The sequence below is a fragment of the Schistocerca cancellata genome, chromosome 6 (assembly GCF_023864275.1).
Source record: "Schistocerca cancellata isolate TAMUIC-IGC-003103 chromosome 6, iqSchCanc2.1, whole genome shotgun sequence".
NCBI lineage: Eukaryota > Metazoa > Arthropoda > Insecta > Orthoptera > Acrididae > Schistocerca > Schistocerca cancellata.
The window spans coordinates 477,327,495-477,349,298 of NC_064631.1; the positions used below are offsets into that span (position 1 = coordinate 477,327,495).

Consider the following 21,804-nt stretch of genomic DNA (forward strand, 5'->3'; position numbering starts at 1 on the left):
TGAATGGAGGGCCATGGGTTCAAAACTCACCTGGACTATACCATTTTAATTTCTATATTTGGTTCAAGTACATTCTAGAAGTATCCACAAATGTCAAGTATCATTGTACAGGAATGCTCAGTAGCTGTACCGTATTTACTCGAATCTAAGCCGCACTTTTTTTCCGGTTTTCGTAATCCAAAAAACCGCCTGCGGCTTAGAATCGAGTGCAAAGCAAGCGGAAGTTATGAAAAATGTTGGTACGTGCCGCCGCAACTAACTTCTGCCGTGTATTATGTAGCGCTACGCAGGCATGCTTTGTAGGCACAAAGATAAATACTGGCGCCAAAACCTCTGCAACAGTAAATAAATAAAAAAAAAAAGTGGAAGACTAGCTTTTTTTCTCCGCCGCGAGTTTCGACCACTGCATTTTCATACATTATCCAACGAAGTAAATACAAATTCCGTATTGTTCATCTTCGAATATAGCACAATTTCAGTGTACTACGAAAATCTGACTGGCAAGACTGTTTGGGATGTTTGTCAATATGGCCAACTCTACGTACTGAATTTTTTCCTATCTGTGAGAAGAGATGGTTGCTAATAGGAACCTGATGAAATTTGAATCACATACAGTATTCTCTTCACCATAAGAATAATACGAATATAAACATTTTGCCATGTATTCTTTCGTGTTTGCTGCTATCTCATTTAAATCCTGTCTGCCTAATAAACTACGAAACTAGAGTGAGACAACAGCAAACGCGGAAGAATATACATATCGTGTCATGTTTATATTCGTATTATTTTATGCCTAATAGTGATACAGTCAGAAATGAAGCACGGCAAGTGACTAGATTTTTAAATCTAAGATGACTCTAATTTCTGTGCAGAATTTGATGTAATAAAGAAGCGGCCGCAAAGATTTTCAAACGGAGAAAAATTTTCGCCTAACTCTCGTTCAGAACTTGTTCTATCATACGCAGTCTATTATTTTATTCTTGTTGATCATTATCAAAGAAAGCAGCAGTGTAAGTAAGAACAAATAGCAGTCTCTTGCCATTGTTTCGCTAATGAGACGATTCCTCTCTTTTTTTTTAATTGTACGCGGCGGTAGCGCGCACAAAAGCAAGCCATGCCGCGAGCCGCGACAGGCCGTAAACAAACACGCACTATCAGAATGCGACAAACAATGCATGACACAGTGCAGTAATGCATTTTCAGCTTAAGAGTGACGCAAACACCTATAACAAAGAAAACGGCACTTATCAGATCAAACCAAAATAAGCAATCGATTCAAACCAAACGAAGCACGTGAAAAAGGAAGGGTACCCGTATAAATACGGACGGAGCGCCTGACGCATAGCAATGGCTACGTGGTAAAGCTTAACTGCTAAGCTTACGACTCGAACCAAACTACTGTAGCTGTTCGTCATTCATTCGACCTAAATTGTGTCTCATATTACAATGGACCAACTTTGTTTCGATTTAGAGGTGCGGCCTAAAACTTTTCTCTCCCCTTGAATTTCGAGTCTCAAATTTCAGGTGCGGCTTAGATTCAGGAATTTTTTTTTTTTTTTCCTTATTTCGAGCCTCATTTTCCAGGTGCGGCTTAGATTCGAGTGCGGCTTAGATTCGAGTAAATACGGTATATATACTGTGTGTGTTCTGGCCGGAGGCAGTTTGCTCCACCCTCTTGTATGTGCAAGTGCTGAATAAGCCTTTGTTAAGTGAAGTTAGTGTTCATCATTCATCTAATTACACATTCTTCAAATTTTTCATTAGTTGTTTTTTCAGCAGGAGGATTAGTATTTTCTACAGTTTGGTGCACAACTTTGTTTTGGCAACTGTGGTGTGTGGTGTTCCAAAATGAATTCAGTCATCAGCTGCACTATTGAAATATTTTACTCCACGTAACTAGTTCACACAGATTAATCTGGCATCTTCAGATATTCAGTACTGGCTTATAAAATGGATAAACGAACTTTTTATTATATACGTGGTTGCATCATGAATGAAAAGAACATTTGAATATTGTGACAGTGTAAATGCAGGATAATTAATTTATTCTGGAAACAACACAGGAACCAAGATACAATACATCAGACTCCTTCAAATTCAGAATAGCTATGCCAAACACATGAATAAGATACAGCATACCAGCCTCCTTCAGGTTCAGAATTGCTATGCAAAACACATGAATCAAGATACAGCATACCAGGCTCCTCCAAATTCAGAATTGCTATGCAATGTATGTATAATAGATACAAACAGCTTCCTGTCACATAAATAAATCTCTTTCTGCATGAGAATGTCATAGTTCATACAGTGCAAAGCTTTAAGTCACAAAATATTTAAAGTTCTAATTTTTGATTTTGATACTTTACCTGTCCAGTGGGTCCATATTACTGCTGCTGGAAAGGAAAGTATATAAATTATTATGTTCTGATGAAGTTACACGTGTAACTGCTAATGCAGAGAGAAACTTTTTAAACAAAGAATGGCTATGCGAGGAAACAATTTTAGCAACAATGATGTAGTTAAACAAGGAATCCATAAACTGTTGTCACATGTTTCTAAAAAGTGCAAATTAAGTTTGTAATTGACAATACAGTATGAGCTTTTCCCTGTACTCAAAAATGTTGCAAAATTCAAAACATATCATGATACACCTGAATACTGACACAATAAATCAAAGGATGCAAAAACTACTCAAACAGCAAAGTATTAGAATCTAGAATTTTCAACTAGCACCTGATCTGGCACATGTGGTCCCATTCAAAGACAAATTTGGAAGTTGACTTATGCATGTAAATAAATACACAAATTGCTCAGACTTTTTTCTTAGTTAAATTTGTGATACCTTCTACACTGATGTGCCAAAGGAGGACACTGCGTCAGTTTCTCACAATCAAACTTGTGGAGCACCAACAGAGCACATCTTCCACTTGGGACAGCTAACAATGCAGTTGTTCCTCTTTGAACCAAAAAGACAAACATCAAGTGTAGCTTATAACAGTATACTTAGAATAATTTAGATGCTATACAAATGAGATGATTTTCAATAAGTTGTCTTATGGATGATGATGAAATGACTGTGACTATTGCAGATAGGTTCCTAAAGATTCACAATTAAAAAGTAACTCATATTTATCATGTAGTAGTATAGGAGTATAAGTATTTATTTGTGTGTAAGTCAAGACATTTTAGTGGTATACAATACCATTAATTTTTTGTAGTATATTCCCGCAGGTAACACAGAAGTGATTTGTCGTTGCATTACGGCAGGCCTCTTCCCAAATGCTGTCTATCTTCACTACTCTGGTGTTTATAAGACTGTACGAGGGGACCAAGTCTTAAACATACATCCAACATCTGTTATATATACACTGGAGCAGCCTCAATGGTTAGTACTGGCACACAGATATTACTCCTTTTCAATAGTAACTGTATTGAGACAGTAGTAATATTACTGACCTTAATGCCTCATATGGTGCAGTTCTGATGATGAGTAAATAGATACAGTATTAGTAATAATTCAAAATGTGCAAATGACATTGTCAGTATTGAAATTACAGTCAGTGCACTTGCACTTTATTTTCACAAAACACACCTGTGACCGTAAGAGTTACCCCGCCCCCACCCAAAAAAAAAAAAAAAAAAAAAAAAAAAAAAAAAAAAAAAAAAAAAAAAAAACCTCCGGAAGCACAAGGTTTTTAATCATTACAGAATTCTTATACACTTTTACATTTCATGTGTGGACAATTGTACCATTACGTGGCTGATCACAGTAAGGCAATACTATGTCTTTAACAATTGTATGAAATTGCAATTTTAGAACCTTTCCCTTCTTCCCCCTTCCATCTTCCCCCTCCTGTATAAATTTCTATGGACACACATGCTTGTGATGGTCAGTTTGCAATTACCATGCTCTATTACTTTTACAAAATAATGTCAGCAATGTACATAAACTTCACAGAATCAATACATAAGTGGCAGTTAACAATAATTATCCCATCACTCTTCCAGCAATCCGACACCTTGACTGGCTTAGTGATAAATAGTACCTTCACAGTGATTCTTGGAGTAAGTGTTGATGAAAACTTACTGAAAACTGATTGAGAGTATTGCTTCCCCCTTTGGGTAAGCGGTGACATTAGATAATCCCATTCCTAAAGGGTATTACCTCTGTTGCAGTATAAACATCATTATTTGCAAACATTATGTTTGCATATCACATCTACATAAAATGTAGCAACAGCTGTAAATTCATAACTGAATGCAATGTGTTTGTCAGAAGGTGTAGTTTTATCTTCCATTTTATAATATTATCAGATTTAAGAAGATCCATCACAGTATCTCATGTAAATACATCACTGAGTATCTTTAAAGAAGTAAATAGTCTAAAATGATGCTACAAGCAACTAGAGATAAAAGGAATATGTATCCTCTAACTAGTACATGCGTTTCTGAAGAAGAGAAATTTGTTAACATCGAGTATAGATTTAAGTGTCAGGAAGTCATTTCTGAAAGTATTTGTATGGAGTGTAGCCATGTATGGAAGTGAAACATGGACGGTAAATAGTTTGGACAGGAAGAGAATAGAAGCTTTCGAAATGTGGTGCTACAGAAGAATGCTGAAGATTAGATGGGTAGATCACATAACTAATGAGGAAGTATTGAATAGGATTGGGGAGAAGAGAAGTTTGTGGCACAACTTGACCAGAAGAAGGGATCGGTTGGTAGGACGTGTTCTGAGGCATCAAGGGATCACCAATTTAGTATTGGAGGGCAGCGTGGAGGGTGAAAATCGTAGGGGGAGACCAAGAGATGAATACACTAAGCAGATTCAGAAGGATGTAGGTTGCAGTAGGTACTGGGAGATGAAGAAGCTTGCACAGGATAGAGTAGCATGGAGAGCTGCATCAAACCAGTCTCAGGACTGATGACCACAACAACAACAACAACAACAACAACTAGTACATAAATTATGAACTGTCATTACTGTTTTAACATTCCATTTAGCGGAAACTGCTTGAACATTAAGGAGAATATGGTTACTGTAATCTGTATAAACTATCTATATAAACTGTATAAAGAAAATAACCACTCATTTCAATACGCTTGCAATTAAAAATGAAATGTAAGGACTTAGCTGCACTTGTGATATAAATTGGGATGCAAGCAGTGGTCAAAGATTGTAAAATAGTACATACATAACTGCAGGTGTCTCCCATCTGACTCAAAATCCATCTCTCTGCATACATCACTCTCTCATTGTCTCATGAAGTATTAACTTGTAAATTTGTAATAAGAAGTCATACATGCAGTCAGGTGTGATCAAAATCAAATGCAACGATTGTCATTGTCTATTCATTAGCCAGACAAGATACACATTTGCTATCTGATTTAAAGAATACCAAGATTTAGGCAACTCCAAATCCACCTTAACTAACCATCTTAAGTTTCACAAGTATTCGATACCTGACATATGAAAATCTTAGCATTTTCCACTGCAGCCCAGAGATTGCGTCTTGCTAGAAGAAATTGAGAACCTGTATAATCTGAACCACAACCCAGAGTCCACATTAAGTCAACAAACTACAGTCAAACACGTTTCTTTTAAATAATTATTAGTTCCTCAAATGCTAATGTCACATCTTCAGGTTTAATTTTTCAAGCATCCATGGTTGTGTTCCACCATTCTGCCTGTGAATAGTATTATATATTTATCATGAAATAGTTTTAAGCTAGTCATAATGTACGTGCCTCAGTTGGGGACCATTGTTTAACCAGATCCTTTTACTACACATGATTACCTTTTATACATGCTGCCTTTTTTTCATTATGGTACACACACATTTTTAACTGTTATTCTGGTACACCACTTGGATGCATCACAGATAAACACCCCCCTTACATAAATCTATATAGTTTTGACACTGTATATGGTTTGCTTAGTTATTCACATCACACCATCAGGCCTATTCTGTATATAACAGTCCACAAATTCTAACATTTTTGATGACAAGAATGTGTGAAGTTGGATTGCAACCATCCCATTTCTTTTACATGAGTTGACTTATGTGGTATGCACAGCTACTCTGGATAGCCGGCTACATCAATTTCTAAAAACTTCTTCTTCAAAGAATGATGCTAGTTAAAGGAACATATGAGACTCTCTCTCTACTCATGAAATAAGTAGGTACTTGAAGAATACTTTTAGTTGAATCTTGGTATATTTCAACTTCCACAAAGAACAAAATTATCATTTCTTACATAAATATTCAACTTCTTGTAAGTCACCTGTGTTTTCTCACATTAGACACAATTAAGATACATTTACAACAGAGTTGGTTTAACAACCATAGAAATCATAAACATGTCTTGGCTCTAGCAAGTCTGTGTTAAGAGTTACTTAAAAGTCTTTCTCAACTCAACTGTTCTTTTGTCACTAACTACAGTCACAATTACAAAACATCACAGAATAACACAGAAGTTCCTTGGTTCTTCCATGTGCTTCCACTACGACTTCCACAGATCGACCAACAAGTACTTGCTGGTGCCATTCGATCACTGTGTCTACAGTCTCCTCACGACAAACTTCAGACCTGCACACACAGACAGGTGACTTGTAGTAGACAGGGTTTCTTTTTCCCACTCACATCTAAATTACCGTGTGTTCGAGATGGTGTAAGGCTGAATGGCTCTAGAATTTATGCAAACATTCTCAAATCATTACAAAATGTGGTACTTCTAATGCCTACAATGTTTATACCATTTCCACCACCTATCGTTCATGGTTTCTATACAAAGTAGTCACAGACAGTCTGTAAAGTTTGTAATTGTGTTTCAGGGTAGGTTATGCTGAGAATAATTGTTAAGAAAAAATTGCATATTTTGCAGCACTTCTGAGTTAGTTAGCATTGAAGTTAGCCAATCAGGCCATTGTGTGCACAAATTCAAGCAGCCTGCCAGAGGTGGGGTCACCAAATGCGTTCTTTGTTTGGTTTTCTAAAGCTGGACAAGATGTGATACAAAAATTGGACATGGGGTGGTATGTCGTGAATCACAGTAGAGCAGCGATTAGCAGTCTAACAACACTTTATTTCATAGTCACAGAACATACAATAATACAAGTCAAAGATACATTGTCCTAAGAGTAAACAAACAGTCTCTCACTTGCGAGAAGTACATCACTCTGTGACATCCTCCCCACCCTGGTCGACCTCCAAAGGTACGGCCAGCTGCACAGGATGACCTTCTGGTGTCCGGAGTATTATCGTCCTTACCCTGCCGTCTCTTCCTGGTAGTAGCTTTTCTATCCTGGCCTTCTTCCACATATGTCGCGGACGAAGGTCCTCTTGGATCAGCACGATGTCGCCAGGGCGAAAGGGGATGACTCGTCCCGATGGGCATTTAACTTCATGGTAGTTCCAGAGCTCCAATAGGTATTCTGTAACCCAACGGTTCCAAAAACTGTCACAGAGTTGCTGTCTCAGTCGGAATTCCTTTGTTAAATTGGTGTTCACTGAAGGCTCTGGTCCCGTTGGAATAGTCGTAAGTTTTTCTCCTGTCAGAAAATGGGAAGGTGTGAGTGCATCACAATCATCTCCTGGTGTGATGGGCCTGGAGTTCACCGCGGCTTCAATACTGATCAAGGTGGTGTTCAGTTGTTCCTCAGTGAGCTTTGCGAGTCCCAATACCTTTCGTAGGCAACGCTTTATAGTGCCCACCATTCTTTCCCACCATCCTCCCCACCAAGCCGCCCGGGAGACAATGAATTTCCAAGTCATACCGTGGTGGGCGAGGAACTGATAAGTTTTGTGGTGGTTAATGCCTTCCAAAGTTGGGCTAGTTCCATATTCATGGCGTGGAATGTTTTCGCGTTATCTGTATATATCGTGTGGGGTAGTCCGCGTCTTCCGGCGAATCACTGAAGTGCCATAAGAAACTTGTCAGTTGACAAGTCTGTACAGAGTTCGAGGTGTACAGCTCGTGTGGTAGCACATGTGAAAAGAGTGATATATGACTTGTGCGTTTCCTTCCCCACTTTGATGAATAGTGGGCCAGCAAAGTCTATTCCGGTTATAGCAAATGGTTTGGCAGGTGAAACTCGTTCAGGTGGCAGCGGTGCTTCAATCTGTTGCCCTCGTGGATTCTTCAAGATCTTGCATGCGAGGCATGAGTGTAGGATTCTTTTGATGGCCTGACGAGCTCTAAGGATCCAAAATTCAGTTCGCAGTTCGGGTAGTACAGAATGAACACCAAAGTGATGGAGGCGGATGTGTGTCTCTCGAATAACCAATTGTGTGAAGTGGTGGGAACCGTCAAGGAGTACAGGATGTTTTTGTTCCCTATTTAGGCTAGTGCACTGCAGTCGACCTCCTAGACGTATCAGTCCATCTTCTAGGAAAGGATTGTATCATGCGATTTTTGACTCTCTTGGCAGTGGTAAGTTATTCTGAAGTGCATGTAATTCGTTGGGGAAGGAATCTCTCTGGCCCACTCGAATCCAATACATTTTGGCAGCTGATAATTCGGTGGCTGTAAGTTCTCCTGAAGATTTATTCTTCTGACAAATGTTGTGTAGGAAACGGAGAGTCCATGCTGTGATACGAATGAGCTTCCAGTATGAGCTGAATTTAAGTAAGTTCAAAAGGCTGGTTGGCGTAGATATCGACAAAACTTGGCTCTGGGTTTTCTTCCTCTTTTCTTCGGGAGGAAGTCGTACCATCGTTGGAGTATCGTTGTTTGGCCAGCATTCAGGGGGACGTGTAAGCCAAGGTGGCCCATGCCACCAAATGTCCAAAGAATTCATTTGGTAGCCGAGGAGTCCACGTGAGAGGTGGTCAGCAGGATTGTCTGGTCCTGAGCAGTGTTTCCATTGCGTGGGAGTCATGTGTGTTTGTATCTCAGTTACCCGATTACAAACGAAGGTCTTCCATCTGTTAGGATCACAGCGAATCCAACTTAGTGTTATTGTAGAATCCGTCCACAATATAGCATGGGCAATTTTAAAGTCTGTTGCACGGCAAAAGTAACACAATAGTCTGGTCCCAACTACTGCCGCTAATAGTTCGAGTCGAGGCAGTGTCACCTTCTTAATAGGAGCAAGTCTGTTCTTGCTACAGACTAAATGGGTTACGACGTCATCATCTAAGACAGTACGAATGTACAAAGCTGCTCCATATGCCTTTTCCGAGGCGTCACAGAATACGTGCAGCTGAGAGTCTACGTATATGTGACAATGAAGGTAAGCTAGATATCCAAGTGCGCCATCGTGCCCCTAAGTCCCAGGGCATGAGTTCATCCCAGCCAATTCCTCGGCACTATGTGTCCTGGAATAGCAATTTCCCAACAAGAGAAACTGGGGAAAACAGTCCGAGTGGGTCATAGAATTTAGCCGTACATTGTAAAAGGAGTCGTTTGGTGGCTGGCTCTTCTGACGACCTTCTGATGATTTCGCTAGGATCGATACAGAAGTAGTCACCTGCGGTGTTCCAGTCTACACCTAAAACTTGAGTCTGGGTGTGGAGTTCTCACCCTTCTGCCCTCCAGATAGTGTGGAGTTGTTCACAGTTGGTAGCCCATTTTGATAAGGGGAGACTGATCAATTTCATTAGGGTTACAAGTTCATAGTATATAGTTATAACCAAATTATCACCTTCTACTGAGATCACAAAGTCGTCCATGTATGCAGTCTTGTTTATAAGTCGCGCTACGGTGGGAAATGCTGTCATACACTTGTCGGCAAGTTCTCTTAGTGTTGCAGAAAGTAAAAATGGGCTGCAGGTCAGGCCGAATGGGAGTCTGTTAAAATGGTATTCTGTTAGTTCGTCTGTCGTTTGAAGATTTCCTGTTTGATCCTGGCTAATTTTGAACCAGAAAAATCTGGTCAATTCTTTGTCCTTTTCGTTCAAGGTTAATTGAAGGAAAGCTTGTGTGATGTCCGCGACGATAGCCATAGAATATAATCTGAAACGCAGTAAAATTTCCAGAATCTCTGGTAATAGGTTCAGTCCTACTTCTAATACCTCATTCAGAGAAGGTACATTGTTTTCGTGAGATGAGGCGTCAAAGACTATTCTCCACTTAGTGGTTCCGTATTTCTCTTTCCTCACTGCATGATGAGGGAGATAAAATAGCTCCTTTCCTGAGAGTGGGGTGGGAGTGACCTCTACTTGCCCCTTTGTAATGTAGTCTAGCATAAGATCAAAATACATTTGCTTAAATGTCTCTTGACGTTGAAATCTTTCCCTGAGGTGATTGAATCATTTTTCCGCGATAGGTCTGTTACTCGAAAGCACTTTATGTTGCATTTTGGGAAGTGTAACGACTGCTCGATGATCCTTTATAGAGAAAGATGCTCTAAACTCTTCAAGAAGTCTCGTATCCTTGTTGTTCACAGGTAGATCCTGATCGGCAGTAACCCCTATAGTTTCCAAGTCCCAAAAGCGTCGGAAATCATTGTCAGAGTGCAGAGGAGATCGATCAGTCTGAGCAAAATTTACCACGGTTGCATGCACACACGCTTGTGACTTGTTTCCACTAAGTATCCAGCCAAACAGAGAAGGAACTAACACTAAGGTTTCAGAGATGCATATGGGCGAATTGTGCTTCACTATCTTCCAATAAAAATCGCCTCCTACAAGAATCTCCACGGGAAGATCTTCTGTTGAATCGGTTTTCGGATCTGCTAGCGTAATCTTACGGGCATCTGGTAAACTCTTTATATGGTGTGGAACTGAAGGCTGGTGAGAAATAACGTGAGTACTTTCGAAGGCAGTAAGTGGCACTGAAGAATTCTGCCAAAGCCCCTTCATATTAAATTGAACAAGCCTGCAGTGGCGTGGGCGTGTAGGGTTTGATTCAAAGGAACAAACGGTTAGTTCTTGTCGGTCTACCGTTTGCAGTTTCAGATCATCAATCAGCGATTTTGCTATGAAGCTGGACTGACTACCTGCGTCCAGTAGACATCGCGTTGTCCTGCTCAATCCTGTAGGTCCTGAGACGCATACTTGAGCTGTCTGAAGGTACGTATATCCGTGAGGAGCGACAGATACCTTTCCCACGGAGGTAACGTTTGTCTGACCCGCAGGACCCCTAATATCCTTTTGTTCCTCACAAATGGACTTATGATGCAGTCTTTTACAGTTAAAACACCGAGCCTTTTCTTTCTTTTTGCAATTTGACACTTTGTGCCCACGTTGAAGACAAAGAAAGCATCTGTTTGCTAGTTTCAATTTATCTATTTGGTCATTAACGCGTACGATCTTCTTACAGTCTTGCGCCCAATGATCGCCAGATTTGCAAAAGACGCAGAATGGTTCCTTTACGCTGGTATCCTTCAGAGTTGATCTTTTAGATTTCGCATGTACGTGAAGTGTGGACGCTATGGGAAGGTTACTAGAAGTGCTTGAAAATTCACCGCGTATCTTCTGCATGGTAAGCGCCCCGTCGACTTCCTCGCTCAGAAACTCCATCAGTTGCAAAATGTCCCCTTCGGATATTCCCGTACGCTTGGCGTGAATTATCCAGCGGCGGCATATGTCATCCGGAAAAGCGCGTAAAATTTTCGGCGCAAGGACACGGCCGTATCCGTTCACGTCTTCCCCAAGTGCCCGGAGAGCTTGAATATGTCGCTGGCATTCAATGAATGTTGAATTAAGTTCCTCTGGGGTGGACAGCTTAATTGGTTTTATGGCTTCGAGATAATCTAAGTGGGCTTGAATTATTCGATCCTTGTTGCCATAACGCGCTCGTGAATATCCTCATCTAATTTAACGAGGCGGTCCAGAACGCTTCCCAATCTGTCATTGTAATATTTATAATCCGCGATTTCCGATGTGTCGGACAACCTTGCAACTTCCGCTACGAGTCGCGTAATGTTTGCTCTTTCTCTCAAACGTTTTCTCTTTAGAGAGTGTAATTGCGTTTCTGGTTTGTGGTCTGGCACGTCCATTCCGTCCGATTACTCCAAAGTTTAAAGCAGTGTCGGCTAGCGATCAGTTGGTCCTAGTAAGGCGTTATCTTTGGATCGCTAGTCGAAGTAGTTCAATTGATGGTCGCTAGATGGCAGCACTAGTCATAAACAATCTACAGGCGTAGCGTAGGATCTGATAATTCGTTAAAGGGCCAATCGAACAGCTACAATAGCAGTACACAGCGGCAATAATGTAATCAGTTGCCTTTACAAATGGCACTACAAAACATGTTGCGTGATAATTCAATTGAACTTAGCTGTGTATGCAGGCAGTTGTAGTCGAAGAGCTTGTTGCGTGGTGTGACAAATCGCTGCAGTAAACCCCGTTGTAGTATTGCTGCGTGACGTGCGTCCAGAATAAGTGTTTCACAACGGCAATCGTGGAAATTGTCTCGGGCAAAGTCTATCCCGGGTTTCGGCACCAAATTCTTATGTCATGAATCACAGTAGAGCAGCGATTAGCAGTCTAACAACACTTTATTTCATAGTCACAGAACATACAATAATACAAGTCAAAGATACATTGTCCTAAGAGTAAACAAACAGTCTCTCACTTGCAAGAAGTACATCACTCTGTGATAGAGGTGGGCCAAACGGTTATTCTGGAGTAACCGTTATCACAGTTCCAGTTATTCTTTGGTAACTGTTACTTTTAACGGTTATTAATAACTGTCAAGTTATTTTTCGCTAGCGAATACCGATAACTCCGACAGTTAAATAACGACATATTTGGAATCCATCAGTTTAGTTATCAGTATAACTGCGAGTAGTGTGAAATAGCAGTAATGTCGTATGAATCGTGTCATAACCTTAGCTTATTAACTCCGGGTACATTTTAGTTGATGTTAGAACGATTATTAGTGTTTCATATTATATGTTTGTAGGTTATCGGTCGCTATTAGAAATATTATCTTCGCAGCTGCGACAGAAAGTACGTGGAACTTCGCCAAAGCACTGTTTAAGTAAAGTGTTAACAATGTGCGTACGAAGTAATATGAAGTATGAAGTAATATGTAAACTGAGTAATACAGGTTAAATTCGAAGCATAATTTCTTGTGCTGCTCACATAATAGAATAAAGTGTACAGCCTCGTAATACAACAAAAAATATACGTAATGTGACAGATTCGTTTACTCCTGTGCTGTAAAAGCTAGTCCTATTGGGGAAAGTGTGAGTACGCTAATCAAAGTTTTATGTCAGATTTGGAAACTGCTCGATTTCTCCAGCTACAGCATGTTTATAACATATGAAGACATGCAGATCGAAAAGGTTGACAGTGTTACATTTCTGGGACTACAACTCGATAATAAATTCAGTTGGGAAGGGCATACCACATTTTTTCATTCTATTATTTCATAAGGGAGCATATTCTGTGGTAACTTATCAAACGTAGCAAAAGTTTTTCTCATGTAAAAGCGTGTAATAAAAATCGTTTGTGGTATAAATTCAAGAACATCATGTAGGAACCTGTTCAAGGAACTTTGTATTCTAACCACTGCTTCCTAGAATATTTATTCCTTAATGAAATTTGTTACAAGCATTTACAACCAATAGCGTAATACATAATATCAGTACTAGAAATGGGAACAGCAATCTACATAAAGACCTAAAATCACTTATCTTGGTCCAAAAGGCGTCCATTATTCAGGAACATGCATTTTCAATAAACTGCCAGCAAGTTAGCAACCATTAAAAACTTGGTTTCAGATAAAGCACGGTTTACAGTGTGTTTGAAAGACTATTTGATACAGAAGTGTCTGATTCCACCCACTATCAATATACCGGAAATGGCTATTTTAAGTGTGTCTATGACGTCACTACACACACCTGGCAACAAACACAAAGATTCATATAAATAATACAATAACATTTCCCACCAAAAATACAATCAAACCAACGGGACAATTGCGGGAAGTTGGGGGTTTTAGGGTGAGGACAAGCTAGCAAAAAAAAAAAAAAAAAAAAACACACCATGATCCCAAAACACAAAATGAAGAACAAAAAGAAAAATACAAAAATCTGCAGGAATCGGACACTTCCCTTGAACAATATAGGTCAACCATAGGTGACCATACCAAAACACCAATACCCACAACTAAAAGTACGAAAATTGGAATCGGACATTTCCCTTGACCTAAATAGGTCAACCTCAGATGACGATACTAAAACATGAACATCATAGTTGTAACACATACAACTATGAAAATGGGAATCGGTCATTTCCGGTGACCCATATACGTCCACCACAGCTACTGATGCCAAAAAAGCAACAGCTACAACTGCGAAAAATAAAACCACAATCCAAAAAGTCCACAAATCAATCATCCCTACATAAATTAAATCACATTCAATACTTCATAAATACACAAAACATCACAGCTAGAAAAAAAAAAAAAATTAATTACCACCAGCAAATTCCGGCACTGCAAGCTAGATCGACAGCCCCCCCCCCCCACACACACACACACAAAAACCAACTAAAAAAAAAACCGTGCCGTAATGACATTCACACACCACAACACCTTTACGTCGAAGCTGACGGGTGGAATCAGACGATTCCATTGACCCCTCCTTCTACTCTGTAGATGAATATCGTAACAGAGACTGATAGACCAGCTTAGGTAAAAATTCTGTTATATTTCAGTTTTGACAGCACTTGGTTGCAACAGTCAAGATCGGGTATTCTGTGTATGATAAATTTATTAAAAGTGCGTAACTGTTTTATTCTGACAGTGTATCAATTCTGTAAATATTAGCAGTTACTGTGATATATTCACATATTTTGACAATCTCCTGACAAATGATGAGGATAATAATTATTATATTCCACTGTATTATGTTATACTTTCTAACATGTTATTTGTCATTGGCGATGGCCAGTGGCTATTTCCGAAGAAGTACGTAAATATTTGTTCGCTCCAGTAACTATCGTCTCTGTAATATCACCGGGGTCTAAGACTGGAGTCACTGTATCAGGAACACAGACACACAGTTATTCCATTACCAACTTCCAGGTTACTTGTAATGGTAGTCCGATAACCGCCAGAGAGCGAGAACTGTGAGCCAATAACGATAACTGCCAGAGGAAAATACAGATCTCTGACAGTTATTTCCATAGTCGCTCGAATTCCTTATGGAACCTCTCTTTATACAACCTGTCCAAGCTAAATTGACATATGAGGCGGTGGCTTAAGGGAACGACCGTACTTGTTAATGCCTGTACTGCAGCTCCTATCAGCCACCGCTTGGACATTAACCTTATTTAATTGTATGTGCTAAAAGTAACGAAGGCGCACGATATAGTACACAGTTCTTATCAACAGATGGCGCGCAGTCTCACAGTTATTCCCATGGCCTATAGAACGCCTTCCAAATGGTCTACCCTCTCCTTAGTTCCTACCCAGATCTCCGATGAGTTGACGGGAAAGCGTAGTACGATCTTCGGTCAACAGATGGCGCGAGGCACTGTTCATTAGACAGTTATTGAAATAACTGCCTGTATCAGAGGAACAGTTATCACAGTAACCGTTACTTTTCAGTAACCGGTTATTTCTATCAGTTACGTTATTTTTTGCCACCTCTACTCTGTGACATGGTAGTAAGGATCAAACCCGAGCCAAAGGCTGAGCAGTCTGGTGCGCTATCATCTATGCTATCAGAACAACTGACATTAATTGTATCTGGTGGGCCACGTGAATCTGCTTGCACAATGACGTGATTGGTTAACTTCAGTGTGAATTAACTCGGAAACGGCTTAATGTATTGAACTTTTCTCTTAACAATTATTTCTCAGTACAACCTTACCTGCAACAACCTTACACGCTTTTCACAGTGTTTCTGACTTTTTTTGTAGTATTCATCCCGAATGTGTTTCTCACATTTGTTCCCTCATACTCATCTTTGTATATGGTGTCACTTCTTTGTGTATGACACATATAGTCTACATTATACACTCCACACACCCCTCCCCACACCCCTCAATCTCTTTTTCTCATTATTATTTTAATCTTGTCTCCCATATTATTACACTCAGACTTATTATGATTTTTACATGTTATCTATAAAGTTTTATTTATTATGTATCTTGTGTAGGTTTAGGAGCCTCCTCTTCTTTTGCTCAAGATTAATGTATTTATTTTAACTCCAACACATTGTAAATGGACAGACAAGGCAGCCCTTTGTTTGCATAATTTCTCGGTACTGTCTGCGATTCATAGTGGTTAATATGTTCTGTGTATGCATCGTCATGCCCTCCTAGGCCCTCAGAAGGTCGAACTATGCAGTTCCTTGTTGCCTTGGTGTGCTGTGCTGGCTGCTTGTAGTGTAACTAGTGTTTATATTTTCTCTTCATATGGCACTTTGCCTTCCGGTCCCTGACTGTTGAATGCATTGTGGTTTACAGTTCCTTACACATGGGAGGACATGAGCTTGTCTTTCCATACTGACGGCCCACCCACCATGCATGTATGACTGTTTTCACTGAAATATGAGTTTTCTGCTGATTATTTTGTTGTTCATAACTTCTTGCATGGACTTCCTCTCTTGTCTGTATACTTTTTAGCACCTGAGGATGGAGCTCTAACGCTCTGAAACTGATTGTGCAGTTAAGCAGATAAATTTTTATTACAACTGAAGCAGATTCTTACTTTACGAGTATGTAGATGTGCCAATGAGAGATGAAGGTAGGTGTATCAGGGGTCAGTTTCATCGTGTGTGAACATCCCCCCTCAAGAATAATTCCACCAACTGCCTTCATGGTGTTGTGTCATTAGTGTGTACATGTATCAATGTGTACCATAACTGAACAGTCCAGGCAATCGCTCTCCAAGTTTTCATTGTCTGGCTGTGGTTTTATGTGCTTGTGCTCTCTGTGCATTATGACGTGTGGTGAACAGTGCTACATACTGTAGGTGACTTCTGCAACCTTTGCTACATAAGTGACATGTGCAACCTTGGTTGTTACACTCATCAAATTCTGAAGTGACAAGTATGTTGTTGCACTGTGACTCAACTAATCGTTGTTAACAAATTCCAGTTGGGCCACAGTATTGCTGCAGTCCCCCAGACGATGTAAACTTTTTCAGTTTCTTTGTGTGGCTTCTCTCTATAAGATGAAGGATTCAAGCAGATTGACGAGTGATTCAGAAATACTGTCAATGATTTCAAAACCATAATCATAATTTCAGAACCAGATTCTTCAAGCAGCCTCACAGTTTCTTTACCAGTCCAATTGTCCCCTGTTTTGCTTTTGCAATCAAGACAACTATGGAAGCACAGTGCAACAACAAATGTGAAGGAACTTATTATGCCTGTAATATGATTTTCAAGTCATGTAGCACATTTTGGAAGCTGGAACATCGTTTAGCAGCTCTCCAGAGTATTAAAAGAGTGAACTACTAACTTCAAGTTTTCAGTGCTCAGAAATAATGTGTCGTGAAAGAACTATCAGGAAAGCCACACTCAGAAAGTCTTCAAGTGCCAACTGTTAGGGAAATCACAACACACCTGTAGTTTTTAAGTGCAGTGACCAGAATGTGTTAAACTCCCCAATAATTGAAATCACCCCCTTCCCCCTTTATCAGCAAATTGTTGTCCATGACTGTTGAATCTGGTGGTGACAATTTTCCCTAACAGAGGCACTCACAATACAATCTTGACATGAGGATAAACTCCAGTGAATGCAAGACTGTGGAGGTAGAGTGTCTCTTAAATCTGATACACACAATCAGCCCCTAATCAAACACACCCATATTGCCCATTCTGCAGTCAAGTGTCAGCAGAATGGTCACCTGTAATTCACTATTGTCCATTTCACACATTTGAAATCAACTGATGTTGAGGGAAATTCTGATTTATGAACAGTTCCTTATTATCATCAATGTGATATGGGAATAGGTTTCACAGATGTGCCTAAAACTGTTATCTTCTTGGGCACACATAAGATTTGAGCATTTAGTGAAGGTTCTTACCTTAACTTCCACTGATATTGCCAGCTTTAAGAATGTTGTTAACTATTTCTGTCCTGAAAGTATATTTATATAATTAACAGGTATCTTTAACTGGTCATCATATTAGTATAAAAAGTTTGGAAACATGTATATGGATGATTGATAATAAGAATACATAGACGGGAAAAAATTGCAACACCAAGAAGGAGTTGTGCGACATAAATGATAGTTGTTAGGTATGTTTCTACATCTGAAAGATGATGTCCATTCCATTTTCACACCAGTTGCATAAGAGTGGTGGTAGAAGCGCCACTATGAGGATGCGAATCAGGTTTGCTTCAAAAACACGCTTCAACAATTGTGAGCATTAGTTAACTTTGAGCATTAGTTAACTTGGTGAGCTGATGTTATTCGAGAGTCATTTTAAGACAACAAAGACACCATTATCCTCATCTTATTGAGTTTGAAAGAGGTCATGTAATAGGGCTATGAGAAGCTGGATGTTCATTCACCAATAGTGCAGAAAGACTTGGCAGGAATGTAGCCAATGTACATAATTGCTGGCAGCGGTGGTCTTGAGAATGTACGCTCGCAAGAAGACTGGGCTTTGGGTGGCCAGGTGGCACTACCGAGAAGGGATACCATCGTGTTCATTGCATGGCTCTGGTACATTGTGCTGCATCTGCAAAAGCAATTTGAGCAGCAGCTGGCACCTCAGTGACACAACAAACTGTTGCAAATTCATTTCTTCAAGGACATCTCCAAGCCAGACATCCTGTGGCGTGCATTCCACTGATCCCCAACCACTGCGATTTGTGAGTGAGAGCTCATTGGAGGCAGGGTGGAGGTCTGTAGGGTTTTCCAGTGATAGCTGGTTCAGCCTCAGTGCCAGTGATGGCTGTATGTTAGTGGGAAGGAGGCCAGTTGAGGCCTGCAGTCAACCTGCCTGCAAGCTATTCACTGGACCTACACCTGGAGTTATGATCTGGAGAATTGGGGTGTGGTTTTGTATGACAGCAGTAGCACTCTCCTGATTATCTCAGACAAGCTGACTACAAATTTATACATCAGTCTGGTGATTCAACCTGTTGTGATGCAATTCATTAACACATTCCAGCCAACAAGATAACGTTGCCCACTTACCGCTGTTGTAACACAATATGCTCTACAGAGTGTCAACATGTTGCTGATCACTAGATATGTCTCCAATCAAGTACTTGTGGGACATCATCGCACAACTACTCCAGAGTCATCCACAAACAGCATTAACTTTCACTGTATTGACTGACCAACTGCAACAGGCATGGAACTCCATCCAACAAACTGGCTTCCAGGACCTGCTCAACACAATTCATGCATGTTTGCATGCAACATTCTGATGGTTACACCTGTCATTAATGTACCAGCATTTCACATTTGCAATGGGTTATCTCATTCTTACGCTAACCTGTGATCTTGCAATGTTAATCGCTTAAATATGTTGTGTAGACAAATGTATTCCTGGAATTTCATTACTGTACATTAATATTTTTTGTGTTATGATTCTTTTCTGCCTGTGTATATAAGTTATTGTCATTTTTATTAAAGGGCACAAAATACACGAATACGTATTTATTAACATGATCGGTTCCAGCCCTTAGATCATTATCAAGTACTTCATCCTTCTTTAGCTGGCAGCTAAATTTGTAGTATAATTATGAATAAAGGTGGAGAGTTGCTCATAATAAGTAAAATATGTACCCTTACAAACATTTAAAAACTTACACAACAAAAATAATGTAATGAGTTGGAGTGTGTTAGAATCTGGTCAAATAATAATAGGGAAAAATTTTAACAGACAGAGGCAGCAGAGGAGGCGGAGGGGGGGGGGGGGGGGTGGAGGCTAAGTTGGGCACAAATAAAATTCAGTAAACCATGTTTTGAATCAAATGCTGGTACAGTAATAAACAGAGTGGGCCATAAGTAAGTTGTCACTAAGAACTCTTAGAGATTGATTTGCCTAGAGTAGTGGTTGTCAGTTGTGAAGGTTACTAGTGCGAAGTATCCATAGGTCAGTTGACACTAGCAGTTTTGGATTATGTTATTTGTTGTTATGTGAGAAACAATTACTGGAAAGTTAACTACAGAACAGCTTGTATTTGTTCTACAAACATGGTTGAAATATGTCTATAATTGCAGTGATGTTTTTGATTTGTTTGTGGAAAGTTTTTGCAAAATCCAACTTCCATCTCAACAAGGTATTTGCAACTGGATTGGTTGTGGAGCTTACTCATTCAGATGGGCCAGAGTCTGTTACTACAGAAGAGAACCTTAATGTTATCACATGTTTTCTACAGTCATTGACTAAATCCCATAGAAAAGCAGCCAGAGTGTATGGAATAGAAATAAAAAGTGCATGAATGATTCAATTTAGCTGAAATCAATACATATAGGCCTAATTTACTTCAGTGCCTAAATGAAGATGATCTGTACAGGCGTATGAAATTGTGTGAGTTGTACACAACCAACAAGAGGCAATCCCAAGTTTTACAAAAGCATTCTTTGGAGCAATGAAATGAATTTTAAAGTGAATAGCACAGTGAACAGACACACCAGGGTTTACTAGGATTCTATGAATCACCATGATGTGGCGGTAATAGAGTTAAATTCTCCTGATGTGAGTGTATGAGCAGTGGGCTAATTGGTGCTTATTTTTTTTTTAAAGATTATGCGTTCTGTAAATCATTTGGATTTTCTTCAAGAAGTTTTTGACAACTGGAAAATAGTCCACTTTTGAATATCTGCAACCAGTTAAGGAAAAGCTTATATGACAACAACATGGAGCACTCCTGCCTTATGAAGTTATTATGAGAGCCTTTCTAAATGAAAACTTTGATGAAATTATTGGCAGATAAGGTACTGTTGAATTGACTCCTCAACCCTCAGATATCACACACGTTAATTTTTCAGTGTGGGGCATACTAACAAAATGAGGTTTATTCCGTCAAGATTAATCATGTTGGGCATTTGAAGCAGTGAATCTGCGGTATAATAAAAAAAAATAGGTTTTCCAATCAGAATTTGAAAACCTACAGTCCCTTAAGATTTGTAACAAAATTTGCAAATCAGTGTTGAAAAAATGCAAATTTTGCTTAGAACAGCATGGAAACCACTTTGAACATGTATTTCTGTGTTAATAACAATTTTCCATTTCCATTTGTGTAGTATTTTTGCACCAAATGCAGTTTGAAAACTGACTTATGGCCAACTCTACATATCCAGATACAATTTTTTAAATGATTTTAGCATGAAAGTAGGTACATGTGATGTGTAGTGTATGATATTCAGTGCACATCACCAAATAAGTAACCAGTATAGTAACTCGAATAACTAGCAGATACAGGTCCACAAGCAAATAACATATTTACTGGATACAAGGGAGGATTACCAAACAGTATAGTGTGGCGTGATTTTTACAAGCAAGTAGGTACAGGACACTATTTACAGTCAGATTACATATGGCGAAAGATTCTAAAGAAAGACATTCATTTACATAAAAAAATATTAAATATGGCTTGGAAGCTGCTAAGAAATCTGATGTCTTTCAGATTTTGCTTTTCAGTGAATACCGTATTTACTCGAATCTAAGCCGCACCTGAAAAATGAGACTCGAAATAAAGGAAAAAAAAATTTCCCGAATCTAAGCCGCACCTGAAATTTGAGACTCGAAATTCAAGGGAAGAGAAAAGTTTTAGGCCGCACCTCCAAATAGAAACAAAGTTGGTCCATTGTAATATGAGACACAATTTAGGTCGAATGAATGACGATACAGCTGCAGTAGTTTGGTTCGAGTCGTAAGCTTAGCAGTTAAGCTTTACCAGGTAGCCATTGCTATGCGTCAGACGCTCCGTC

The 21,804-nt window shown here is 39.5% G+C and overlaps 1 protein-coding gene across 6 annotated transcripts in view; it reads left to right on the top strand.

Moving 5' to 3' along the window:
* LOC126088602 (probable ATP-dependent RNA helicase DHX35) overlaps positions 1–21,804 on the top strand; it is a 221,854-nt gene that overhangs the window by 193,199 nt on the left and 6,851 nt on the right. For 5 of the 6 annotated variants that reach the window (XM_049906810.1, XM_049906808.1, XM_049906806.1 and 2 more), the window contains one exon: positions 3,232–3,385. In XM_049906810.1, the coding sequence (XP_049762767.1) occupies positions 3,232–3,385 (154 nt within the window). Of the gene's footprint in view, positions 1–3,218; positions 3,386–21,804 lie in introns of those variants that run through there. The other variant, XM_049906812.1, reaches the window with a different exon arrangement.